We start from the raw sequence: 27,809 nt of genomic DNA, 5'->3' as shown, positions 1-27,809 counted from the left end.
TTGTGTTAACTTTGCACAGGAAAAAAGGTTGTATTTTGATCGATGGTGTGCAGCATGTAAAATTAAAGATCCAGCTTCCCTCAGAACTAATCGTGCTTGAAGAGTTTAAAAACCATATAAATGAAAAGGTTGCAGTTTACCTTAATGCACAAAAAAATTTACACCTTACAGCACAGTGCCATTCTGGCCAGTGAGTTCTCTGTGACACACAAGTTGACCTTTAGTAAGTGTGATCCTTCTGCACATCATCGTTTCCCTCAAAAGGCTGACAGTGCACCAACTTCTTGCTCTCCTCCATCTTCATCCCTCCCAAAAGCAGAGAGAAAGTGCTTCTTCTGTTTCAAGCCTGGACACCTGATTGCTGACTGAACTGTATTTATCCAAACAACAGGGGCTTTCAGCAAACCAGACAAAAGGAGTGGGGCTATTTCAATCAACTTGTGCAGTCATTTATTTTATGTTATTCCCTGAGGGAGCAACATTTGAATACTAGCCATCCAGATGAATATTGATGTGTTGTGACAAGAGGTCTACTTTTGATTCAAATAACATTTCGAAAGGGGTTGGGATGTGCCCTTTGCCTGCACCGCTTCATCTTGTTCATGCCAGAATGATGGCCTAGGCCAGGGGTGGGCAACTCCAGGCCTCGAGGGCCAGTCTCCTGCCACTTTTAGATGTATCTCTACTTCAACACACCTGAGTCAAATAATGAGGTCATTATTTGACTCAGGTTCTCCAAATAATGAGGAGAACCTGACTAAACTTGGGAGGTGATTCAGCTGCTGGATTCAGGTGTTTTGGATCAGGCAGACGTCTAAGAGTTGCAGGACACTGGCCCTCGAGCACCAGGAGGGCCCACCCCTGGTCTAGGAACAGGAGCAGGAGAGAACTGAGTCTGTTTTCCCAGATGAATGGTCTTGGCTGTGGTTGACTCTGCTTCAGTAGGGGATGTGGCATTGATCCAAACAGTGGTTTGGATTTTATGGCAGGAGGGAGCGCTCGATGCACTCCAAACGATTCCAGCCTTCTCAGCAGGTTATTATTATTCCTATTTGGTTATTATTTTCCTGATAATCAGGTGGTGCACCAACTTGATAACTTTAATCTAAATTACTATCTTTATTAATGATTGCCCTGAGCAATTGTTACAGTTATTCATAACCAAAACTCGACTGCAATCTAAACATGAAACTGTGACACATGCACATCCCCATAAACACATCATTAGCATTGTAAAGCATGGTGGTGGCAGCATCGTGCTGTGGTGATGCTTCACTATTCAGTCACTTATTTCATGTTCATTATTTTTATTTTTTGCAAAAATTGCTTTTCACTTTTACTTGAAAGAGATATTTTGGAGAAACAAAGTTTAAAGCCCAGTTTTGTTGACCATTATCATTATTATTTGTAAAAGCAATAAAAAACGTAAGCCATCCAAGTGGGTAAAAACTTTTTATTTGATTGGTTTTCAACACACAATGCAATTAAATGCTGTGAAGACTTTTAACATGTGGAAGAAGATTTTATTTACTCACACAGTTCAATATTTATCTACAGTATATTAGCCTTACTGGAGCCAGGATGGAATATTTTCAGTGTCACAATGTGTTTAATTGATTTTCTAAACCAGGGATAAAACATGGCATAGATTAAAGGGTTAAGAGAAGAGTTAATGCAGTAAGCACACAGCACAGCAGCAGACGTGTTGAACGACATATCACCTCCTAGAGAAGCACAGTAATATGGACAGAAACATATTAGAAACACAACGACTAAAATACCAAGAGTCCTGGCTGCTTTCAGCTCAGATCTCTGTACTTTTACTGAACGCTGCAGGGACACAGCAGCAACAGAGGAGCGGATGGCTCGGGCCTGAAACACGGCAACTACAAACACTCTGGTGTAGAGAAATATGATGATGGTAACTGGAGTGATGAAAGCTAAAATAAAATCCACAACTGCAGAACTGAAGTCAACTGAAAACAAACACTCTCCATGACAAGAAGCCTTTTTTGCACTTACATTATCCTTCAGAAACGAAACGCTGTAGCAAGCTGAATAAATCCAGCAGAGACTGATACACAGTCGTATTCTTGTCACAGTGATTCTCCTGTGATAATGCAGAGGGTAACATATAGCCACATAGCGGTCAACAGATATCAGTACGACATTTGTAACTGAGATACAAACTATCATACTGACAATATGCATGTACAGTAAACACATGACATCACCAAGAAACCAGCAAGATGTTAGTTTGACAGCTTCACCTGGGAAAACAACAAGGCCCACCATGAAATCTGATACGGCCAGAGACAGGAGCAGGAAGTTGGTGGTTTTGTGAAGCTGCCTGGGAAGGAAAACAGAATAATAAACAAAAGCACTGAAAGACGTAAAAGTGACCAAGCAAAACTCGTATGAATCTACAGTTTGGATGGAATATTTAATTTCAATAAATAAAATCATGACACAGTTTATGCTCCTTTGCTGTCGGGGAAAATCATCATCATCATCACACACAGAAAATAATGGCTTCCTTGCCTGAAATGGGAGACTGAAATGATTACAAGTAGATTGAGAGTCACAGAAAACACACAGCTGAAAGAGAGCAGAGACTGCAGAATCACAACTTTGAGCCATTGAACTGTTGGTTTTCTACAGGAGGTGTTGAGGAGTTGAGGAAAGCAGAGTTCTTCATCATGAACCTCCATCATCAGAGACCCTGAAAGATCAGAGCCGAGACAACTCTGTGATTGTAACTCCTCTTTATGTCACAGTTCACAACAACAGCTCCTCCCTACCTGCCTCATCCATAGCAACGTCCACTTGGTAATGTCACGTCAACAGAGTGTCTGTGGTTTCTCTCTTGATCTTAATTTCTACTGAACAATTTCAGCTCTTGTTAGAATGGTTCAGTTTGCTAAGACTAGAAAACTGAAAGCTTAAAGGAGACTTTAAAATCTTAATGAATACCAATATTTCTATCCCACTACAACATTATTACATATTTATATATTCATGCAATATTTTCTTCATGACATTGAACTCACTGGCCAATGAACACAATATATTTTTTCACATATTTGACCCCGTTGCCCCTACATGCCTAGCCTGCACTCCCAACACCACTGATGCTGTCCACCCACTCTCCCCTCTTCCTTCTCAGAGTCCTTCATCCCCATGTGATTCTCACATTCACACCTCCTTCCATCCTGTCCTTCCCAGTGACCCTCCAATATCCTTCAGCAGGTCACCTCAAATCATCACGGCAGATGTTAGAAGACAGCTGGTGAGGATCCAGCCTGGAAAAACTGCAGGCCCTGATGGTGTGAGCCTGAGGATGTTCAAAGCCTGTGTCATCCAGATCTGTCCTCTCACCCTTCCTCTTCTCCCTCGATACAACTGACTTCAGCTATTGTCATCTACAGAAGCAACTAGCAAAACTCTGCATCCCTTTATCAGATTCTTTGCATGATTGTCTCAATTTTCCAAACATAGATATTTCTGACTTAATCAATCCATCAATCAATCAATCAATCAAATTTTATTTGTATAGCACATTTCAGCAGCAAGGCATTTCAAAGTGCTTTACATCAAATCAAACACATAAACACAATGTAACACAGAATCAACAATCAAAACAGAACATTAAGTCAAGTTCCATCAATAAATTTATATTTGATTACATTTCAAATACAATCCTAAACAGGCTGGTTTTTAGTCTCTAAGATATTAGAAAGCTTTTTTGCCTCTCTGTCTTGGGAGTTGTCAACATGAATGTTGAAATCACCGACCATTATTAAACAATCATAATCAATACTATGAGAGATAGAAGCTCATTCAAGTCAGTAAAGAAAATTTCCACAAATGTTGGAGTTTTGTATAAAGTTAGTGTTAAAGTTCGTTTGAGTTCTTTAATCTCAATTCCAAGATACTCAAAAGAGGTGAAGTGACCCAAAGAGATTTTACTACTATTTACGTTATTCTTAAATATTGAAGCCACGCCTCCTCCTTTTTTATGTTTTCTATTCTCACTTAAGAAATTGTAGTGAGGTCTGTAACATGAGTGAAATCACTCTGGTTTTCTCGGGGTTGCAGACGTGACTGATTCCATTTACTGCTTCATCTCCAACAATAAGCACTTTTGGCGTACCTTTCATTTTCCTGGTGGTCGCTTTGTCCTTTAGGGCCTTGGGGGGTGGATGTGTTGGTCTTGCCTCATTGTTGATGTTTGAAAGTGAGGTTTCACTCAGAGGCTCAGGCTGGAGTGCAGAAAATCTGTTTTTCAGTGGGATTCCCACGGAGCCAGAATGTTTTGAGGTTTGGGCTGGTCGCTCTGTCCTTGGGAGTCGGTGGAGCTGTTTTGGTTGCAGCTGCTTGTTTGTTTTTCTTCGGTGGAGCAGGTGTTGAAGTTGAAGGTGGGTTTCGGCTCAGAGCCGGCCGTGCCGATTTGTCCAGGTGAGGGGTTCTCCCTGTCAGTCGTCTCATCGGATCTGCAGTGAGACTTTTGCTTCAGCTTGGCACCCCAGAGCGTTCCAGGGTGGGCTGCTTGATGCAAGGCCAACGACCTCTCTGTTGTTTTGAGGAAGAGTTGAATCATTTCCACGGTTAGCGTTGATTTCAAAATTCTCCTCCAGCAGTTTGATCTTCATTTCTATAGACTGAAGTCGTTGTGTTATACTGCTGAGGTCTCTGGGGTCGGCCGGAGGCATTTTGTCCTGGTTCAACTTGGAGATGAAGAAACGTAAGGTAAAAATAAAAGTAAGAAAATCCCTCGGTCCTTTAGGTTTGTAGTAATCCAGCTATGATGTCGAAAATGTAAATATAACTAAACTGTCACTTTAAAAATAACTCAGGCAAAGTTATCAGTAAGGCTGAGAGAGAGCAGAATAAGCTGTTCCTCCACAGACCAGCTAGTCTGTGGCAGCTGCCTGTGCTGAATGCATAGCAATGACACCTGAGTCATGCACGACAAGTCACGTGATGTAAAATCCAGTATCTCAATGCTTGGCTCCTTCTTCCATATTCCACCAAATTTGTGTTGAAGCCCTGTTAGTGGCAGTGATGTTCTTAACAGGAAGAGGGGCCCCTAATTAGCATTGTGCTTAAGACCCTGTACCACCAGAGGCCAGTCCTCCTGGACGAGCTAGAGCTGCTGCAGTGCTCGTCTCTGATGGATGCAGGTGATGTTGCAGGAATAAGACTCTACATGCTTTAGACTTTGGTTGGACAGCAAAGCTTCATTACAATACTGCAGCCTAAGTCAGCATGACCGGACTGCAAGGAAATCTTGGCCCAGTCATAGTGAAGTGCCCCCGATTGTTGGACAGCACCCCCTTTTCTAGGGTCCTGGCCAACACACACTGTCTTCAAAGTTTACATTATATCTTCCTGATGTAGGCATGTTTAGGTCACAGTGGCTGTTTGTCTGTTAATGCATTTGGAGTCCATGTATGAAACTTGTTTTGTGAACTCAGTGTCCCTTTAAGTCCTCATGACCGGACCATTATAGACAAGGGTTTTCCATTTCTCAACTCTTGAGTTTTTAATAATTGCCACATTTGTTTTTGTAGGCAGAACAGAAATGTGCTCAGAAGAAAATCCTGAATGATCATGATCGACTATCGCTTTATTGTTTGTTGAAATCAGGGCGATACAGTGAAAATAAGAGCAACTGAAGGGACTGGGGCTGAACAGCTGTGTAGCCATAAGAAAACCACTAATCAGTGAGACTAACCAGAGAAAAGGCTTTAGTTTGCAAGCAGGCATGAAGATTGGATCATGGAGCCATAAGAAGGTCATGTAGTCTGATGAGTCCATAGTGACCCTGTTTCAGAGTGATGGGTCCATCATGGTATGGAGAAAGGCAGACAAGGAGGTGCATGCAACATGTCTAGTCTCTACTGTACAGTCTGTCCAATGGAAGAAGGAAGGTAGCAAAGGGGAGGAGTGAGGAGGTAGGAGGCATAAAATCAAGAATTGTTTGGAGAAAAGCCACAGCTTGAGCTCTCCTCTGATTTCAAAGATGGACAGCCAGGTTGGAGGTGACCTCTGCTTCCCACATCTCTTCAACACCTCCTGCAAAAAACCTACATCTTCTTGGACTGAAACGGTGCTCCTTCGCACCATGCTGTCCTTCATCTCTCTGCTCACTGTGGCTCTCAACCTGCTCGTCATCATCTCAGTCTCTCACTTCAGGCACAGTCAGATTCCTTGGATCACATTTTCTTTGCTTTGGTTTAATTCTTTTGCCTGCTGTGGATTTGGACAGAAAATGGCATTTGGTTGTAATGACTAGAACTGGAGCCGATAGTGTTTCTTATCTCATTTCTAAAAGTGAAGATGTTTCACGTTATCTTAAACAAAACAGCAAAAGAAAAACAATTCAAATGTGTAGGATGTGTTGTAACGAAGTGTTTCTGTCTCCTTGCAGGAAGCTCCACACACCCACTAACATCCTCCTCCTCTCTCTGGCTGTGTCAGATTTCCTGGTGGGTCTTCTGTTGATGCCGGGTGAAATCATGCGACGCACAGCCTGTTGGTTTTTTGGCGACCTCATGTGTTCCTTGTATAATTACGTATCGTACATCGTCACCTCTGCTTCGGTTGGCGACATGGTGCTCATATCAGCGGACCGCTATGTGGCGATCTGCGACCCTCTCCATTACTCCTCCACAGTCACGGAGAGAAAAGTTAAAGTCTGCGTGTGTCTCTGCTGGCTCAGCTCTGTTCTGTACAGCAGTGTCATTGTGAAGTCCGACTTAACTCAGCCGGGGCAACATAACTCCTGCTATGGGGAGTGCGTCATTGTGGTTGACTACGTTTTGGGAACGTTTGACCTCGTTGTTACATTTATTGCTCCAGTCACAGTCGTCGTTGTGCTGTACATGAGAGTGTTTGTGGTGGCCGTCTCTCAGGCCCGCGCCATGCGCTCTCAGGTCACCGCTGTTTCCCTCCAGCTTTCCGTTAGTCTGACGAGGAAATCTGAGCTAAAAGCAGCCTGGACCCTGGGGGTTCTGATGGTGGTGTTCCTCATATGTTTCTGTCCATATTACTGTGTCTCCCTTGCAGGTGAAGACTTGCTCACCGACTCGTCTGCATCCTACGTCATATTTCTGTTTTACTTCAACTCTAGTCTGAACCCGGTGATTTATGCGTTGTTTTACCCTTGGTTCAGGAGAGCTACCAAACTCATCATCACTTTTCAGATACTGCGGCCCGGCTCCTGTGAGGCTAACATACAGTAAACTGTGACCACAGTTTCATAACTAACACAAACTTGAAAGGAATGATGGAAAACCAGACGTCGTCAGGAGTGTTTCCACATCCGTGACGGCCAGACGGCAACTTGTTAAATTCATTTTGTTGTTGAATTGCCACCTTGAGCTCTGGATGTGTTTTTTTAACAACATTCTGGCCTTTGGAATCACCAAACAAAAATTATTAAAATTAAAGGTGTTTTACAAACGTTTTGTCTCATTTTTTCTGATCTGCCAGGTCTGAAACACAAGCAGGCCAGTACATGTCCTGCTCTTAGGAATGTAATCACAGCAGATCGCATATATATATATATATATATATATATATATATATATATATATATAGATATATATATATATATATATATATATATATATATATATATATATATATATATAGGTACTTTAGATAAGGTAAAACGACTAGATAATTTGAAGTGAGGTTCTGTGAACTTCTTCTCAGTAATAGTTCCCCTACTATGCCATGTTACAGTGAATTTATAAAAGACATGAAGAAAACCCCGGGGCAGTGGAAGGCTAACAGCTAATCAGACAAACTGTCCGTTTTCTCTGACTCTTGAAGTTTAAAACGGCTAAAATTGTGAAGGTTCCTGTCTGTGGCATATCGACAGACTGTCACCTTCCTAAATTAATGGCCTGGGTCATTTTTTGCCAAAAGATGAGCTAGGTAAAACAAACAAACAAACAAAACAAAAAAAAAGACATGGGCCATTTTTCAGGAAGAGGACAAGATGTTAGCTATCTACACTTTCACAAGAGCCTGCTAAGTGTGTCACCGTTTGAACAGTGTTTCTATGAAAATAAAAGGCTTCGCCTGAGGCTGCAACATTGACAGTCCAACAGATCAATCCTTCCAGCTTGTAAAATTGTTTGGTTTAGTTTCCAAACAACTGAGACTTGGAAAAAATCAGGAACATACTGCATTCAGTCTTATTACACGGATGTTGTGAAAAGTTAAAGGTTTACTCCCCTTTATGCAGAAGACTGACAGCAAGGATTGAAACAGCCAGCAGAATGAACACAATGGAAACATTGTTTGATGGTAAAAACCTGACAAACTTAAGAAATGTAATTTCTGCTAGCAAAGCAGAGCTCACAGCTCATTTCATTTTAAGTGGTTTTGTATGGCTAAAACCAGCTGACAGCTAATCACACCATTCACCTCCTGACCTCCTGCCAGCACTAAAGATTAGCGAGGAAGATGTTAATAGATTCAGAAGATCACAAAAGCCCCAGGATCTGATGCGATCTTATCATTTTTCCTGGAAGCCTGCGCTCAACGACAGGCCACCATCTCCACCCAGATCTATAACATGTCTCTGGAGCTGTGTGAGGTCACTTCCTACTTCAAGCCTTTCACCATCATCCAGGTCCCCACCACACGCCCCACAGCAAGATTAAATTAAGTTAGACATTTCACAATGATGCCTGTGGTCATGAAATCCTTTGAGCGATTGGTGTTGAGGCAAGACAACACACTTCCTCTGTTCGACCTCCTGCAGTTTGCTTATTGGGTAAACATGTGAGCAGGTGATTCAGTAAACTTGGGGTCTATAAATTGTGTACTTGACCAGGCAGGGTAGTACACCAGGATCCTGTTTCTGGACCTCAGCTCAATCTTCAACACCACCACCCTTTGGTATTTGCCTTTCCCCACCAGGAGCTCACCAGCTCACAGCGCCGGCTCCGACCCGTCAGTGGATCACCAGCGGGGGAGCATCTTTTCTTTTCTGCACAAGAATCACCAACACAGGCGCTCCCCAAAGATGTGTTCTCTCCCCACTACTCTTCTTTCTGTACATAAATGACCAAACCTCAGCAGATCAGTCAGTGAAACTCATGAAGATTGCACATGGCTCCATTGCCATTGGTCTGATCCATCAGGACAGTGATGAGTCTGCTCACAGACTGGATATGCTGGTCCACTGGTGCGGTCAGAACCGCCTGGAGCTTAACCTGTCAAGACCGGAGATGACGGTGGACTTGCACCGAACTCTCATCATCCTCAACAACTCTGTTTAAAGTGAATCTCCTCCAGTTCCTAGGAGCCACCATTTCTCAGGTGATTCTCACACACAGACACTGTTTGGAGGAAGAGCCAGTAAAGACTGGGTGCAACCAGAGGCAACTCAAGAAGTACAACCTGCCGAAGGAGCTGCTGGTGATCTTCTACACTGCCAATATTCTATTAGCCTGTTCAGTGCACGACCACTTCTAGTTAATTCACAGAACAGGAAAGGCCTAAAATGCAACAAACAATAAGTTCTGCAGAGAGGATTGCTTGGGGTGACCTTCTCTCCATCCTGGACTTGTACAGGTCTAGGGTCAGGATATGGCCAGCTAGTATCCCTGCAGACACCACACATCCTTCATCTCTAGACTATGTTCAACATCATTTTCTTCTGCAACTGTTGTGCCTCCTATGAGGTGAAAGTAAATGCTTGTTTTTAAATTGGAGTCAATGCAGCTCCTGGGCTGTTCTGTGCTATAAAATAGCCAAGTTTCTGGTGATCAAGTATAATGCCAGACAAAGTGTACACTTATAGGTGTTGCTGCTAGTGAGAAAAGAATCCTAGAGGGATAGACACAGACAGAGTGAAGTGACAGGCCTTAACATCAATGTTTGCTGTTGGACTGTTGTACCTTGAATCTAATAGTCTGCAAATATCAGAAAACTATTCACTAATACTGACAAACTACACAAAATACAGAAAGAGAGAGAGGATGAAGGGAAAAAAGGAGGAGTTACATTCATCAGGTATATAATCAGACTTTGCAGCTGATTGTTTTGCGTACATCTGAAGATGGAGGGAGAGACTGGAGAAGAACTCTGCTTTCCAGAGTTAACCAACTCCTCCTGCAGGAAGCCTGGATCGACCTGGACTGAAGCCGTGCTCCCTCAGATCATTCTGCCTTCTGTTTCTTTGCTGACAGCATCTCTCAACCTGCTCGTCATCATCTCGGTCTCCCATTTCAAGTAGTGATTTAATCTTTTTTCTTCTTATTATTATTATTATTGTTTGAATTGTTTTTGCAGTTTGTACAAAGCTGTTCTATTGTAAAACCAGCATTTATCGATTTGAAATTGATTTTCTGCCTCTGTCCAGGCAGCTTCACACACCCACTAACACCATCCTCCTCTCACTGGCTGTCTCAGACTTCCTCCTGGGTCTCCTGCTGATGCCTGCAGAAATCATCCGGAACACAGGCTGCTGGTTTCTTGGCGATCTCACCTGTTCTGTGTATAACTCTCTGTCCTTTGTCATCACCTCTGCTTCAGTCGGAGACATGGTTCTCATATCGGTCGACCGCTATGTGGCCATCTGTGACCCTCTGCGTTATCCCACCAGAGTCACAGACAGAAGAGTTAAAGCTGTTGTCTGTCTGTGTTGGCTTTGTTCTGTTATCTATGGCTGCCTTGTGGTATTAGATGACTTAGTAAAGCCCGGTAGGCATAAATCATGCGTGGGAGACTGTCTAATTTCTGTTGACTTTATCTCAGGAACCGTTGACCTCATCGTGAGCTTCGTCGTTCCAGTTGCAGTCATCATAGTGCTGTACATGCGAGTGTTTGTGGCGGCCGTGTCTCAGGCCCGCGTCATGCGCGCTCACGTCACGGCCGTCACTCTGCAGCTTTCAGTGAATATGACAAAGAAATCGGAGCTGAAAGCAGCCAGGACTCTTGGTGTTCTCGTGGTGGTTTTTCTAATGTGTTACTGTCCGTATTACTGTCTCTCCCTGGCAGGAGAGGATCTGCTCAGTGACAGATACGCGTCATATTCGGTCTTCCTCTTTTATTTCAACTCCACTCTGAACCCTGTGATCTATGCACTGTTCTATCCTTGGTTTAGAAAAGCAGTAAAGCTCATTGTCACTTTCCAAATTTTGCTTCCTGGCTCTTGTGACTCTAGTGTATTGTAAAATAGATAGAAATGACCATAAAAATAATAATATATATATTGTGCAAAAAAAAATAAAAGCTTTAGAAAGGTTAAAAGTGTGGCCCATCCAGAATAAAAAGAGTTGGAATCCATTTTATCACATATTTACAACTAGCAGCCATTGATTTCCAATGAAGTTGTTTTACTTGTTTCTGGCACCAGTAGTTTTTCTTATTATTATTTCATAATTATGAAGCAATAAGACAACACTCCTTTACATTTCTTAATACCCTTTGAGAAATGTCTAATATCTCATAAATGTGAAAGTGCATGGTAGTCCAACTGTGACATATAAACTATGTATAAACACTCCTGTTAAAGAAATGAAGTCATGATTTCAAACATCAAAGTACAGTCATGCCTCAGTATGATGACAGGAACAACGAGTCACACATGGATCCACAAAACATCTCAGCAGAGTTAAAGAAAGATAAACAAAGACAAGGGGACCTAGAACTTCTCTCGCACGTTCATATAACACTCCACTAAGTCCAAGGTCCAATCCTGACGAAAACATCCAGACTTGTTGCTTCAACACAAGCTTTGTGGTTCTGATTTTAGTTTCTATTTTTGTGAACCTGCTGAGATACGTGGTTGTGGAGAAGATGTAGTAAACACTATGAATTGTCAATGGAAGTACTTTACCCTCTTCTTTAGGATTTTCAAAATTAAAGCTCCTCCAGACTCAACACATAGAACGGACATATTGAATTATTTCTTGCGCGGCCTGGTACCAATTGGTCCGGTACCGGTGGTTGGGGACCACTGACATAGAGCAGTTCACAATCCAGGGAAACACTTTTCCCCAATGGAAATCTCCCCAGTTCTGATGGAACTGAGAGAGAGAGAGAGAGAGAGAGAGAGAGAGAGAGAAAGAGAGAGAGAGAGAGAACTGTCACCAGACTTGGGCAAAGAGTGGGAAAGATCATGTTTACTGGAAGCTGTGTTAGTCTGGCTCGACTCGTTTGGTGGCAACACAGATACAGTAAAAACAGTAAAAACACTTGTACCAAATGGAAGAGGGATTACCCTATGGTAACCTCTAGAAAAGCGGTCCCCTGGTTCTCCTCCCATCTACGACATCTCTCAACAACATTGCTTCTCTTTTCAGCTGTTGGGTAGATGTGTGGGGCAAAAGTTGTCGTTCAAACTGCAGTTCAGTTTTAAAGACAAACAAATTGCCTCAGAAACAAAAACGTAATAGTCGTTTTTCTGCCACTGTCGGCCAGTTGATTCCCACTGAAATCATTGACCAAAGTGGAAAGTTCCACTTTAGTGGAGAAAGTGTCTTACACTTAACACAACAAATCACTTTGTTGTGAAGAAGAAGACTTCTTCTTCGTCTTCATCTTCTTCTTACGCTGTTTAAGAAAAAAAACTGAACTTTAAAAAAAAAACTGAAAGGAAGAAAATTCCTTCTTTCTTGTTGTCCTTCGTAAGAACAGTTCTATTTGAAAACTGAAAATAAAGAAAGAACAAGAAAACATGTCTAGTGAGGGGAGAATTTTCATTTTATTTTTGCATTGTGGTTCCTCTTCTGTTACCACAAAGATTTATTTTCCTAATGTAAAGAAAAACCTTGTTTTGTTGCTGTTCCATTATTTCTAAACAAAAATGTTGATTGTTATAATAAAGTATTTTGTAGTACAATGTTAGGTGAAATTCTATCCCAGGTCTTTTGGATCCTTTGGATCTAAGAAGTTTAAATAAGACGCTTCTTAGATTACCACACCTGGTCTAGGTCAAGCAAAACTTGTGCTGAAATACAGATTTCTGCAGCCTTGTTCAGAACAGTTTCTCCTGCTGTTTAGTGGAAGGAGGAAACTCTCTGTTTTCTGATCTTCTTGACCTATTCTCAATTCACACCTTAGTGTGAAATCTGATGCATCAATTTTATTTGATAGCTAAAAACAGATTATTTGCCATATTTCATGGTCTATTCAAGCTCTATTTTCATCTATATTACATTTTTCTTACACATATTATGGTGAAAACTAAAACTATTTTAACCTCATTTGGTACCTGCAGGTCAAAATGTTAAACTTCAACTTCCAAATGAAAAGTGTAATTGCCAAATCCGGCCACTTGATGGCAGCATAGGTTCGTCCTGGAATAACAAATCGATGTTGGATCAAACCCAGTCTATGTTAGAACTTTTAAAAGGTAAAAGTAATGAGATCAATAAATAATACACATCTTAAAAGTATAATTAAAATGACTACATATATTATTTTCATTTAATAACACTGCAACACGTAGATAAAATAAGAATATATTTCATGCGGCTACATTAAAAGACCATCCACAACTTGTTAAAATCAACATATATAAATAAGTGTCTTCTTCCTGTATTAATTTATTTCTGAACATTTTACGCTCAATGATTTTCTCTCATATAGATTATTGATTATTTTTTACCAGACGGTGGATGGGAGACAAAAGAGAGAAGTTATTGGCTTGGGCCACATTTTACAGCTATAGCACTGTCAGATCATTCACTCTGCAATAGCAAAAACATTCTAGAGTCAAATGTGAGGCCATCTGTGTGACAACAAGAACTTTGCCCAAACTGGCACAGAAACGATGCAATCAATTCTTGCACAACAGTGTGAGAAACTGATAAAGATCTTAAATGCCTCTGGCAAGTTGAAATCTATTGTAACTTGGCAGACATTTAACCTTTTAAATGTTAAATGTTAAATACTGTGTCAAACTGGTTATGTAACATGAACCCCAGAGGCTAACAGCGGATATGATCTTAACCCTGTTCATCCTGCCCTGTTAGCACTGGATGGGATATGGAGGTGAGAATCTGTCAAACAGTTCAACATACAAGTTGAACTATTTGACTTCATTTAATAAATTTATTTTTTTTAAAAGCCCTAATTCTTTAGGAAAAAATGACCAAAATGTTAACAGACTGTCAGGCCTGCATGAGGAATAAAATCAAGCTTTTACACAAATTACAACATTCATTTAAGAAAAATGCATGCTTCATTTTAAAAGCATTTTGAACATTTTTTCAAGATGTTAAATGAATTAAATTGGGTTTATTTATAAGGCATTATTATTATTATTATTATTATTATTATTATTATTATTATTATTATTATTATTATTATTATTATTATTAGTCTTGTTTTTATTGTATGTTGTTGGATTGAACTAGGGGGCAATGTAGATGGACTCAAATCCTAAAAATGTGTTTTAAACACAAAGAATGTCTTGCTATAAGTCTTTTAACAAGGTATTTTTCATATTTTAAGTGAAATAATCTGCCAGTGCAAATAGCACTTTTTAAATCAATATTAATGAATTCTGTGCTTAAACCAAATTCCTATATCTTTCTGAAAAGTTACTTGTAAGTTAGTTTGGTCGTATTTTAAGTGCACTCACCTGTTTGCACTAGAAAGTAGATTAAAACATAAGGTTCGTAAGGACTGGTGTTTCTGCAGAGCATCTCAGGTTAAGTCTGGACTTGATGAGCTGCATTTGTTTTCTTGTACATCAAAGATTATCAGAGAGGATTTCTAACATGTTTCAACACAGATGTACACACCTATTCTGTAAGAAGGGGGCGTCGATGGGTCAGGCATCATGAGATCAGGAGAAACCGGTTTATTCGGCTCAGACTCCATTTGTGAGCAGAGCAGAAGGAGAACCAAAAATCTGGATCAGGGTGAGTGTTTACCTGCACATTCATCTTGTTTCCCTCCTGTCTTGAGAGGGTTTCTTCTTTTTGAACATTTTGGACCGCAGTGAATATTTTAAAACTCAATTTTTGCAGTTTTGTCAAACTGAAATTATGCATTAGCTGTGAGATGGCGGGAGGGGCTTCAGGTGAGTCAGGCATGATAAGAACAGGAGAAGCAGATTATTTATTTGGCTTCAGTGGCTTTTTAAAAAAAATCCATATTAAATACTTATGCTTGCATAACATGATAGGATTTTTCTCTAAATACTCAGTCTTGGCAAAAACGAGTCTCTTGGCCTGATTTTCAAGTCGTGCTCTGTAAAAGTACTCACCATCTGAACATCAATCATATTTTGTTGCCTCCCAGCTTTATTTTTATGAGTCAAACTCAAGGTATTGCATAATTGGGAAGTGAAAGGAAACGGAGGCATGGTGTTGTGGTTTGAGACCAAAATATTCAGCAACTTTCATTTCAGTCTGGGCTGCTCAGTTTTTGAACGCTCGTAAAGCTGCAGTCAAAACAGAAACTCATTTTGAGAGAAATTTAACTTCGTGTTTCTAGAAAGAGTTTCTTTCAGAACAGAGATTATTTTCCGGACTATAAATTAGTAATGTCGGCCATAGTCAATTCTGAAAATGATAACTAGCAGGAAGGAATCTAAATATGTCCGACTACTCAGTGTAAGCAGAGAACCATGCTGTCCTCTAATTTACAGTAAAAAACCAGCAGCTGTGGTTGCCAGAATTTTATCAAATAAAAACTGTAAAATTGTGGCAACCACAGAGGTCGGTATTTTACCATAAATTATACAAATTTTCTTTACTTTGCACAGATTAGATGCTTCAGTTATTGTTGCAAATCAACTATAACTGATTTGCAAGTTATAGTTGCAAATCAGTTATTTGCAACTATAAATAACTGTCGTACAGTCGGTATAGAGGACAGGAACTTTTGGTGCTCAAATCAGTTCTCTTATTGACGACTTCAGTTTGATTAGTTCTTGAATGTTTTGTTGTTCTACTGATGATGTTGTAGGTCGAGATGTGTGAGGAGGAAAAACTTGCTGGCATCCTGGATGATATAGCTGATCATGAATTTGACAACTTCAAATGGCACCTAAAGAGAGAGATGTGGAATGGCATCGATCCCATCAAAATCTCCAAGCTGGAGAGGGCGGAGAGGCTCGACATCGTGGACCTAATGGTGCAGAAATACGAGGCCGCTGGAGCTTTAACAGTTGCGAGGATTATTATGGAAAAGATCAAAAGAAATGACCTGGTGAAGAAGCTCAGTGAACCAAGTCCTGAAGCTCCAGTTGGAGGTCAGTAACAGACGGGAAAGCTTCATATCCTCCTGAACCCAAAACTCAGAAGAAGTTTTGGGATTCTGGATTTCAGACCAGAGGTGCATTAGATAAGAAACCTTTCCCCCTCAGCAAAGACCGGTTCAGGATCTTTAGACCACATGATGCCCAGAATCATCAGAAGACATCATCTGGGCGCGAAGCCCAGTGAAGCTGTTGATCTCGATGCACGAAAAAACTCAGGGTTTTAAGAAAATGGCTGCTTATCAATTAAATGATAGTTGATCAGTTAGATCAGTCAACTTTTGTTGAACTCATTAGTCAATAGCTTTCATCCTAAAAGTCTGAGTCAACATAAAGGCAGAGAAGGTCAATGTTACCTGTGCTCAGACCTGTTGAGTTGGAAAACTGTGTTTGTTGATGTGAGGCAGACCACAGACTCACTTCTTTGTGAATTTAATGATGTTAGGGTTGGTCGTACAAGGGCTCTTTTTAGTTTATCTCACAGCGCATGTTAAAATGCTCACACTATCTTCAATTAAAGCATTGATTAGTAAGTGTATAAAGGCGTATGCCATAGATGAAAGAAATATTGCATTCACTCCACTGGCAATGAAATTTGTGGGTTAAATCTTTAGATAACAACCCTCTGCAGACATGACGTCATGTCTGCTTGAAAAAAACCTATCTTTAGGATGAATCATTTTACTTATCTGATTCTGGGAATTCATTTCACTCCAAAGAACTTCCATTCCACATTCACCATTATTCCCCTTTCTTTGGGCTTTCATCTTAATCTTTCTGTCAGGTTTGTCCTACCCATTAAGCAAATACAATTTGTGGAGATCATGTAGAGCTCTATGATCTGACACACCTTCTGCTAAGCTGTGGGTCAAAATCTATGAAAAGTTTTTTCTGCAGATGAGCATGAAAAGAACACGGCGACGTCTTGTGTAAAATGGGTTGGAATGCTCAGCACAAGTCATGTACGGGAGTCCTTTTATTAATAGGCAAAGTTGTACAATTTTCTCTCTTTCTTTTTCTTTTTCATGTCTGCCGTTTTCAGTCTCAGGTTTCATCTGAATTAAATTCTCCTCATGGTCTGTAGTTGCAATGATCCCCTCGTTTAAATAACTTGACATAAAAACAATACATTTAGTGTGAGTCTTAATTTGCTGAAGTGTTTCCTCTTGTATCTTTACTTATTTGTTCAGATTTTGCTGATTGCTGTCAACATGAGCACAAAGAATATCTGAAGAACACATTGCAATGTCTCCGTGAAGGCATTGCAGAAGCTGGGAAGAAAACCTTTCTAAATGATATCTACACAGAGCTCTACATCTTGGATGGAGGAACTGGACAGGTTAATAGTAAACATGAAGTCAGACAGATTGAAAGAGAAACCAGCAAACCACCAAAAACAATACAACTAGAAGACATCTTTAAACCCCAACCTGAAAAAAACGAACCAATTAAAACAGTGATGACAAAGGGAGTGGCCGGCATTGGGAAAACAGTCTTAACACAGAAGTTCACTCTGGACTGGGCTGCAGGCCAAACCAACCAGAACATCCAGTTCATATTTCCATTCACTTTCAGAGAACTGAACACATTGAAAGAGAAAAGGTTCAGCTTGGTGGAACTAATTCATAAATTCTTTATTAAAACCAAAGATGTCTGTAGCTTTGAGCAGTTCCAGGTTCTGTTTATCTTTGATGGCCTGGATGAGAGTCGACTTCCTCTGGACTTCTACAACAAAGAGATCCTGACTGATGCTACAGAACCCACCTCAGTGGACGCCCTGCTGATTAACCTCATTAAGGGGAAACTCTTTCCCTCTGCTCTCCTCTGGATAACTACGAGACCTGCAGCAGCCAAACAGATCCCTCCTGAGTTTATTGACATGGTCATAGAGGTCAAGGGGTTCACCGACTCACAGAAGGAGGAGTATTTCAGGAAGAAATTCAGAGATGATGAGGAGAAGGCCAACAAGATCATTTCACACATCACAGCATCCCGAAGTCTTCACATTATGTGCCACATCCCAGTCTTCTGCTGGATCACTGCTGATGTTCTGGAGGATGAGTTGAAAAACAAAGAGGGAGGAGAGCTGCCCATGACCCTTACTGAGATGTACATCAAGTTCTTGGTAGTTCAGATCAAAATCAAGAAGAAAAAGTATGATGGAGGAGCTGAACAAGATCCAGACATCAGTAAGATGGTTCTGTCTCTGGGAAAACTGGCTTTGGAGCAGCTGCTAAATGGAAACCTCATCTTCTATGATTCAGACCTCCAAGATTGTGGCATAGAGATCAAAAATGTTTCTTTCTCAGGAGTGTTCACTGAGATCTTTAAAGAGGAGACGGGGATAGGCAAAACCTCGGTTTTCTCCTTTGTTCATCTGAGCATCCAGGAGTTTCTGGCTGCAGTCTACATGCTCCACAGTTTCACCACAAAGAATACAGAGGTAATGGCAATGTTCCTGGAAGAAGATAACCACTCATTCTTGTATTACTTCTTGATGTTTTTCATGAACCTGTTCAAGAGAACAGATGGCTGCTCACTGGATGAGCTCCTGATGAAAGTTATGAGGAAATCCCTCAGCAGTGAAAATGGCCACCTGGACCTGTTTGTTCGCTTCCTTCATGGCCTCTGTGTGGAGTCCAACCAAAGACTCTTAAGAGGCCTGATGGGTCAGACAGAGAACAGCCCAGAAATAATCCAGAGAATCACCGACAATCTGAAGAAGATGAACACTAATGATATCTCTCCCGATAGAAGCATCAACATCTTTTACTGTTTGATGGAGATGAGTGACTTCTCATTTTGTAAGGAGATTCAACAGCTCCTGGAGTCACGGAAGAAACTCTCAGAGGTCCAATGCTCAGCTCTTGCCTACATGCTGCAGATGTCAGAGGAGGTTCTTGATGAGTTGGACCCAGAGAAGTACAACGCAACAGCAGGTGGACGACAGAGACTGGTTCCAGCTGTGACAAATTGCAGGAAGGCTGTGTAAGTACAGATGTCTTCATGGTCTGAATGCTGATTTGGCCTAGATGTCCTCCTGTTTCTTCTTCATTCTTCAAGAGATTGCTTCTAGACGGTTTTTGGCCTCTAACATCTTCCTTCACTCTTTGGTCTATTTCAACCATTCAAATATCTAAATGTTCTGCTCATCCAGGACAGCACTGTTCCAGCGTTTGGTATTTAGAGATTTAAAAAAAAAAAAATCATTAAAAAAAATATCCCACTTTTATCAGTTCTTATACTGAAATTAATAGAAAATGCTGAGAACTCTAGAAAAATCTCTGTTTTATATGAAAGACCCAATCATCCGGAGACACGTTTTAAACTTCTAGCACCTCTTCACTTATTGGGCTGCTACCACATGATTCACCTTTTAGGATCTTTTGCTGTTATTATAAAATCTCTGCTTAGGTTTTATGGAAACTTGGACCATTATGACTTAAGCAACTATTTCTTCTAACACCCAACCCTTTGCTTCTTTGAGACAATGGACAGACCATTAGAGAGGCACGTTATCATATTTTATTCTGTGTTTATGACAGATTGTGTGATTGTAATTACAACTTGCTATTTCTTCTCTAATCACAGACTTGGTGGCTGTTGGCTCTCAGAGACTGAATGTGAAGTTGTGGCCTCCGCTCTGCAGTCCAAACCTTTCCATTTGACTGAACTGGAAATAAGTCAGTTCTGCAAACTGAAAGACTCTGGGATGAAGCATCTGTGTGAGATCCTGGAGACTTCAGTCAGCATAGTGAAGAGCCTGAGGTTTGTGTTCTCCATTTACCCAATGCAATCAGTCACTGATATTTTAACTCTTATTGTAAATAATAATTTTATTCTGATGTATTATCTTTTAAAACAACCTCTTGTCAGAGTATTATTTCTAAAGTGCCTTACCTCATAAATGAATTCTTTTTCTCATTTCTGACTTTCAGACTGAACATTATTTTTCAGTTCTTCTCACTTTAAAACGCTTTTGACTGATGAACCAGAATGAGGAAAATAAGTTGATGTCTTCCAACACTTGTCATCAAGTGACCTGTGTATAATGTGTGCAATATGCTGGATTGGAAGACTAATGCTTAGGTACATTAGTGTTAGGAGGGACATCTGGAAAGGTTAAAATTTTCAATCAATCCATGGAAAACAGGGAGGAAGCTAAGACAGAGCACCTATAATAGCAGCCAGGAATAGAAGCCTGATGTGATACTTGACCATCACATCATCTTTTAAGAATTGCTCCTCCATCTTCTTCCCCATAAATTCTTTCATCAGCATATTTTTTTCTCCACAAGCATTTTCATTTATTGCAGCTTCAGCCACCTCTGACCTCTCAACATCGTGATCTTGTCTTTAGCTTTAGTCCTAGACAGGTTCATCTCTAATAAATCAGGCATGCGGTCAGAAAACTATGGATTGCTAATCATACAGTTCAGGAGCTTTAAGTAAAAATGAGCTTCCAGTGGATTGGATGCAGATAAATCATGACTGCTACTGAAACTTAGTCCAGACGTTGTTGTCTTACACACTACAGGTGACTTAAAGATTGATACATTATATCAGCCAGCCCACTCTGACACCAGTTCATTATGTTTCCATGATTTTTACATGCAGTGAATTTATTTCATTTCTACATTTTTATTGTTTTTTTGTTCATAATTCAGTTTTAGCCTCCATCCTGTTGGCTCAACCAACATATGTTCTGTGTTCAAGTTGGAGAGCTGCTGTTTGTCAGAGACCAGCTGGTCTTCTCTGTTCTCAGCGCTGAAGTCCAACCCGTCCCATCTGACAGAACTGGACCTGAGCGGCAACAAAGACCTGAAAGATTCTGGAGTGAAGGAGCTCTGTGGTTTCCTACGTACTCCTCTCTGCAAAATACAAAAACTGAGGTCAGAAACCATGTTTTAGTTTAGAGATGATGTTTCTGCTGTCAAATTTGTGTTGCCCATCCATCCATCCATTTTCTGTTCACTCTTGTCCCTAATGGGGTCAGGAGGGTTGCTGGTTCCTCCCCAGCTAACGTTCCGGGTGAGAGGCGGGTTCATCCTGGACAGGTCACCAGTCTGTCGCAGGGCAACACAGAAAACAGACAGGACACACAACCATTCACACACACACTCACACCTAGGGAGAATTTAGAGAGACCAATTAACCTGACAGTCATGTTTTTGGACTGTGGGAGGAAGCCGGAGAACCCGGAGAGAACCCACGCATGAACAGGGAGAATAATGCAAACTCAATGCAGAAAGACCCCGGGCCGGGAATCGAACCCAGGATCGTCTTCCTGCAAGGCAACAGCTCTACCAACTGCACCACTGTGCAGCCCGATTTGTATTGCCACTAAACTTTATCTTTGTCTTCTTTCACCGATGGACAAATGTTGTTTTCTTGACCATTTATGTTATTACCCCCTTGGCGAGTTACTGAAAAAGGCTCTGGAAGCTACTGGCTGCTAGTTAGTGATGTGTTGGAGGCCTCTGGGGTAACATTGAGGAAGACTTCTGTGAATAATTCAGGAGGAGCTGCATCAGGTTTAGAACCTATTGGCTTTAAATGTCTGACCACCTCCTGCAGAGATGATAGTCACACGTTCAAAGCTGTCAAAGATGAAAACGAAGCAGAGCACCAAGACTTATCTGGGCCTCGGTGGAGGTGACTCTCAATAAAATGCTGCAAAAAGTTTCACCTGCAGCAGGCCAGGGTTCAGTCCAGTCTGTGTGGCATTAAGAACAAATAAAACCCAAAGATCATGACCATTTGACCCATACATCAGAGACGTGTTTTCTTCTGACGTCCTTAACGGTTTTTAGTAAAGACGCCAGCAATCCTTTAATATTTGAACTGTCACCTATCATCGGTCTGGCAGAACCAGTGTTATAATCTAACCAGTTCCCAGACTGGGTTCTAGGACGTCTGATGTTTAATGGACCCACAGAATGCAGAACCGTCTTACTGGTGGAACAAAGCCATAATCTCAGAACAGCAGTGTCATTACACCAGTCCTGTGGGACGGCCTGATTAAAACCACGTGAAAACTGACCAGCAGGAGAAGAGCTGGAGACAGGACAGAGCTGACCAGCAGGTTGCTATAGAAACTTAGTCCAGATATTGTTGTCTTACACACAGCAGGTTGATACACTATATCAACCTGCCCACTCTGACACCAGTTCATCATGTTTCTGTGATTTCTACAGTCAGTGAATTTATTTCATTCCTACATTTTTACTGATTTGTTTACATTTCAGTTTTAACCTGCAATTTATTGACTTCAGCTCACATGTTTTAACCTATTTCCAGATTGCAAGACTGCGGCTTGACAGAGACCAGTTGTTCTTCTCTGGTCTCAGCTCTGAAGTCCAACCCGACCCATCTGACAGACCTGAACCTGAGCCTCAACTACGGCCTGAAAGATGCCGGAGTGAAGGAGCTCTGTGGTTTTCTTCAGACTCCTTTCTGCAAAATACAGATATTGAGGTCAGAAGCCATATTTTTAGTTTAGCGCTGAGATCTCTGATGTGAAACTTGCTTTGCCACAAAGCTACAGGCATGTGGTAGATATTTTTGTGATCCATACTGAGAGTCTCCATGGAAAAGTTGGTTCCTTCTTCTCTGGCTTGACCCAGTTAGAACAAACAGTTCATCTTCCCATCACCCTATTCAACCAATCACAGCACTAATTTCACAGGCATTAACCACGTCTGCAGAGAGAAGGTCAAAGGTCAGATTGGATAAAAAATGTAAAAAAACAAAAAACAAAACAACTATTGGATATTTCTTTGTTCATATTACAGTCTTAACCTGCATCCAGCTGATTTCAGCTCACATGTTTCATTCTTTACTCAGATTGAGCAGCTGCGGTTTGTCAGAGATCAGCTGTTCTTCTCTGGCCTCAGCTCTGAAGTCCAACCCGACCCATCTGACAGAACTGAACCTAAACTACAACAAACGTCTCAAAGATGCTGGAGTCAAAGAGCTCTGTGGTTTTCTACAGAGTCCTGACTGCAAAATACGAAAGCTCAGGTACAAGTTTATTTCCCTTCATATTTTGGTAATATTAATTTGAAGAGGAAAGGTTGTATCTTCTGCTCTAATAAATATTTCTCCTGAATTTCTTCCTGGACTTGGAGCGAATGTTTAATTCAGTCCATCTGTGTCACTGAGTTTGACCCCTGACCTAAGGTCACAACAGGACGGCGTTCAGACCCTCAGTGTGTATTAAAAAAAAACCCTCTCATGTGAAGCAGGTCAGAGGTCATTTAACCCAGTTTAGAAAAAATAATTTCAGCCTCTGAAATGCAACAGGAACAAATATATAATCACTGATTTATTTTAAACACTTTAACACAGTTTTACGTTTAATGTTCTCCATGACTCCATGTTTTTGTGGCTGCGCAATAATTAAGATTTATCTGCATTAATCTACATTTGTTCACATTTCCTCTGAAATTCCTCCAAATTAGTTTATTTTCTGTGAAAACTGAATAATTTGGCTGCAGAAGCTGAGATTGTATCGACCCGTATGCTGGTGCAGCTGACATTTTAAGAGTTGAAGTAAGCAGGTCTTTGTGAGAGCAGCAGCATGATGTCATTGATATTAAGTAGCCATCTTTAACTGGTTCTGTTGGATTGTCTTGACCTTCATCTGGTTGGCTTCCGCTTTCGTCTTGTGTTGTTCATTCAGTCTGGTGAACTGCAAGCTGACAGAGATCAGCTGTGCTTCTCTGATCTCGGCTCTGAAGTCCAACCCCTCCCACCTGAAACAACTGGACTTGCTTTCGAACAAACTGAAGAGGTCAGATGTTCAGCAGCTGAAGGATCTGGTGAAGTCTGTAAGGTCAGTAGATGGTTGTGAGTGAGTCCAGCTACGGTCAGCAGTACAGACCTAAACCCAGTTCAAAGCATCAAAGCAAAGCTCTAGTGTTTCCAGTAAAGCTGCAGCTTGGACACACGGACAATGAGGTCGAATCTTGTTGTGTTCCTGTTTCCAGGGATTCCAGCTGCCAGGTTTTCAATACGTCTTGAGACAGCGCTCTTAATTGTTCGATCTGTGGTAGCATCTTAGATCTGATCTAAGACTGTTTGAAAAGAAAAAAACTGATCAGCTTCATCTTTGTCACTGCTCTGAGATCAGTCTAACTCAGGGGTCTCAAACTCAGGTCCTCGAGGGCCGCAGTCCTGCAGTTTTTAGATGTGCCACAGGTACAAAACACTGGAATGAAATGGCTTAATTATCTCCACCTTGTGTAGATCAGTTCTCCAGAGCCTTAATTATTCTATTCAGGTGTGGTGCAGCAGAGGCACATCTAAAAGTTGCAGGACTGCGGTCCTCAAGGACTGGAGTTTCCTCTGTTTACGTGAATGGAGCCTTCCGAGGATACTAAGTGTGTGTGCGTGTGTGAGCTTGGAGTGCACTGTGTTCACTCCAGCATGGTAGGATGAGAGCTGGAGGTAAGACGTCCCTCCTGCTCTTTCCATTGGATGTGCTGCATCAGTGACTGTCAGCTGATGGAGACGCCGGCGGCGCTCACTGATCTCCTCTGTCGCTCCTCTCCTCTCTCTGCAGGGTGTACTGATCTGAAGCATCGCTGATGATTCTCCTGATGACCTCCTCGAAGAGGCGGTTGAAAAGAGATTCACAATGATGAACTTTGAGATGAAAGATGTTTTTTTTATCCTGTTAATTTTCTCATATCTGATGTTAAAGTTTCAAAAATGTTCCGATTAAGGAGACGTGGGTCGGCTGATTCCCTCTCCATCAGAGCAGATGGTGCCGGTCCAGACTGGAAAAAGGCTGTTCTAACATTCAGATCTTAGTTATATACCTTAGTTATCAAACAAGATAAACATAGTGTGTTAGTTCCATAGTTATTGATTGCTTTATTGCTGCCACATATCATAATCCATGGTTTTACCTACGTGGTGGGTGTCCTAAATAGATATGTTATTATTATAAATGTACATTGTTCTGAACAATATGCACTTGGGGAAACTTTCTGCTTGTTGTTGTATCAGGTCAGGTTGATAAGCTCACCAGATATCAGCTGCAGTCTCACCCAGCTGGTTGTATTTATCTAAACCACTGAGTCACAGCTGATTTTCCACATCTTCCTTTTTTTCCTCCCTTCTATGAACATTTTTCTACCTTAACATTGTCATTTAGCTTCTGACATTTAGTGATGTGTTTTGGTCGTGTGTCGAGTACACCGGGAGGATTTTTTTTATGAAGCGCGTATCGAGACTTGTGTTGCAGGAGCTGGCGGCGAAGTTTGAAGCGTCTACAAGAATCACTTCGCCAGTTTGCTTGTGCATTAAAAAAAAAAAAAAAAAAATGATGGCAAAATGTTGCTATTTCATCCGTCACATTTTCATATTTTAGGATTTTATTGCGTGCGCGTTTGCAATTAATTGAAGCGCCTTTTTGCGATGCACCTCTAGGGCTGAAATGATTCCTCGAGTGACTGGAGTTCCTCGATTATGAAAATTCCTCGAGGAAAATATATCTGCCTCGAAGCTTTGTTAAAGTCTGTTTTATTATTTAGCGCACCGTGTTCCGGCCGGGTGGTTATTTGTGTCGGGCAGCGCTCTCACTTCTGCCTATGAGTTGTTGCTAAGTGCTAGCAGCACAACGTCAGATTTTCCGGGTTTTTATCGTTTTTCTGTGGGACCAATAAGCATTTTTAAATTGGCTTTCTACTCTTGTAACTCCATGTTTTGATAGAGAGGGATTTTTCCACAGTATTCTATTAACAACAATAATTAGTAATAATATTCAATTACTAAATTGTTCCAGGCCTCGGACCCTCTCCTAAGGCTCACACATAGCAATAATAAATCATTACTTGTCAAAAAAAAGAAACAACACTGAGGATCCTGTATTATAATTTCCTGCTTATTTCTGATGTTTTCAAATGTGAAGTGTCGAGAACAAATGAGCTGTAATGTGTTTCTGACCACTGATAAAGCGTTTCATCTGCGCCCTGTGAGCCTGAGCACAGAAAAGGTTTTTATTTTTAAGTTATAGAAAATAATCTCCAAAGGTTTCCAACAAGGTTAGGAGTTACAATCCTCTCCTCCGTTGTTCTATATAAACAGATTAAGTCTATAATCATAATTTAGGTATTAGTATCACAAACATGATTTAGTTCTTTATTCAGCGTAAGACTTCAGGCACCACCTTGTTTTCACGCTGCCTGTTTTACATGCATCGTTCACTCGATGTTGCGGTGGAGCGAACGAACGTCGGCTCACGAGTCCAACAGGTGGAGGGAAAACCTCAGTGCTTCACGAAGCTTCGTCTCGCCATCGCTGCTGATGTTGTGTTTCTCTGGATCGATGAAGATCACATTCAAAATCAGCTCCACTGAGTGGCTTCATGAGTTTGGATCTGAACTCGATTCAAATGGAAAGTTTCTCTCTGATTTAGTTCCATGTGAAATAAAACCAGATTCAACAGTTTCCAGGCTGCAGTTTTCTTCATTCTCATGCAGTTTTTGGATGTCTTTTTTTTTTTTTCATAATAATATTTTCTACAGATGTTTGGTCATTTTATCTGCTGCTGCAATGAGCTCAGTGACTAAATGATGGTTTATTAAATTAGAAAGATGTTCTGGTTGTGTTGGATCTGTGACTCATCATGCAGCTCTGCTCTGCTGAGGTCAGAACTCGTATATTTAACCGGGTTCAGGGACAGTGGGGGGGTCAAACATTTCACCCCTCAGCTTCTCATCAACACTGTGAATGTTGGAATGTTTTCATCAAAAATCCAAACGTTGAGTCACTTCCATGTTTCCTGTCCTGGTATTTCTGATGCACCACAACTAGAAGTTGCTCCACAGAATCACATCCAAAGTATTTCAGTGTTTACAGTAATTAAGGAAGAAAGGTTATGTCTCATCTTTGGGAATATTTGGTTCCAGTTTTTTTGTTGTTGTTGTTTTGTTTTTTATATGAAATCTCTACAATCTCAAAGATGGCAGAAGTTCACCAAAAATGTTTTACTGCAACCATCAAATGTAAGTAATATTAGAAGAAAAAAAAAAGAGCAGAGCAGAGAAGCGGAGTTTAGGATGTTTAATACAATAAATGACTGTACAGCAGACACACACACACACCTACACACACTCTCTCTCTCTCTCTCTTTGTGTCTCTCTCGGCCTCCCATTTCCAACATACACACTCTGTGACACAAAGAGCCGAGGATAAAACAACAACTGTAGCAAACATGGCATGAACAAACACAGTGATCTGAGCTTCTACAGAATCTTCACTGTTGGTCATCTTGGCTTAGCGCTGGCTCTTTGGCCATTCATGTGGAAACCAACAATGACCTCATCGCCGCGGTAACACTGCGGCGGTCCCGTCGTTTTTCACAGTCAGCAGTTGCAACGGTAACACAGAGAAGAGAAACTGGCCGGACGGTGAGCTGCAGTAACCTGGCCACTGAGTCACCGTTATTGATCTGTCTCCATGTGGAGGAGCTCGTCTTTACAGTTTCTACAAGGATGGTACAGATCAGAATATTATGCTATGGACACACTGCCCTAAAGAACAAGAAGACGTCCGT

At 41.1% G+C, this 27,809-nt stretch overlaps 4 protein-coding genes across 6 annotated transcripts; 3 read left to right on the top strand and 1 right to left on the bottom strand.

Moving 5' to 3' along the window:
- Positions 1-1,551: 1,551 nt before the first annotated feature.
- LOC122840046 (trace amine-associated receptor 13c-like) lies at positions 1,552-2,714 on the bottom strand. The gene is made up of 2 exons (XM_044132164.1): positions 2,542-2,714; positions 1,552-2,350 (listed from the first exon to the last, which is right to left on the bottom strand). The coding sequence occupies exons 1-2, from the start codon at positions 2,712-2,714 to the stop codon at positions 1,552-1,554; spliced, it is 972 nt and encodes a 323-aa protein (XP_043988099.1).
- Positions 2,715-6,025: 3,311 nt separating this feature from the next.
- On the top strand, positions 6,026-7,247 carry LOC122840216 (trace amine-associated receptor 3-like). The gene is made up of 2 exons (XM_044132460.1): positions 6,026-6,198; positions 6,434-7,247. The coding sequence occupies exons 1-2, from the start codon at positions 6,026-6,028 to the stop codon at positions 7,245-7,247; spliced, it is 987 nt and encodes a 328-aa protein (XP_043988395.1).
- Positions 7,248-10,084: 2,837 nt separating this feature from the next.
- LOC122839891 (trace amine-associated receptor 13c-like) lies at positions 10,085-11,201 on the top strand. Its single transcript, XM_044131903.1, has 2 exons — positions 10,085-10,257; positions 10,388-11,201. Exons 1-2 carry the CDS (start codon positions 10,085-10,087, stop codon positions 11,199-11,201), a joined length of 987 nt encoding a protein of 328 aa, XP_043987838.1.
- Positions 11,202-14,859: 3,658 nt separating this feature from the next.
- LOC122839585 (NACHT, LRR and PYD domains-containing protein 3-like) lies at positions 14,860-26,701 on the top strand. 3 transcript variants are annotated; one of them, XM_044131312.1, is made up of 8 exons: positions 14,860-14,900; positions 15,952-16,237; positions 17,434-19,231; positions 19,835-20,012; positions 20,960-21,135; positions 22,544-22,720; positions 23,090-23,266; positions 23,928-26,701. In XM_044131312.1, exons 2-8 carry the CDS (start codon positions 15,958-15,960, stop codon positions 24,100-24,102), a joined length of 2,961 nt encoding a protein of 986 aa, XP_043987247.1. In that variant the 5' UTR covers positions 14,860-14,900; positions 15,952-15,957; the 3' UTR covers positions 24,103-26,701. The 3 variants fall into 3 exon arrangements, 2 of the variants coding, with proteins under 2 accessions (XP_043987247.1, XP_043987248.1); XR_006372068.1 differs by lacking the exon at positions 14,860-14,900 and having other exon boundaries at positions 15,877-16,237; positions 23,928-24,694; positions 24,810-26,701; XM_044131313.1 differs by lacking the exon at positions 14,860-14,900 and having other exon boundaries at positions 15,877-16,237; positions 23,928-24,080; positions 24,810-26,701.
- Positions 26,702-27,809: the final 1,108 nt, after the last annotated feature.

Source organism: Gambusia affinis, linkage group LG11, assembly GCF_019740435.1.
Source record: "Gambusia affinis linkage group LG11, SWU_Gaff_1.0, whole genome shotgun sequence".
Lineage (NCBI taxonomy): Eukaryota > Metazoa > Chordata > Actinopteri > Cyprinodontiformes > Poeciliidae > Gambusia > Gambusia affinis.
The sequence above is the reverse complement of the archived record's forward strand: the minus strand, read 5'-3'. Positions and strand labels throughout refer to the sequence as shown.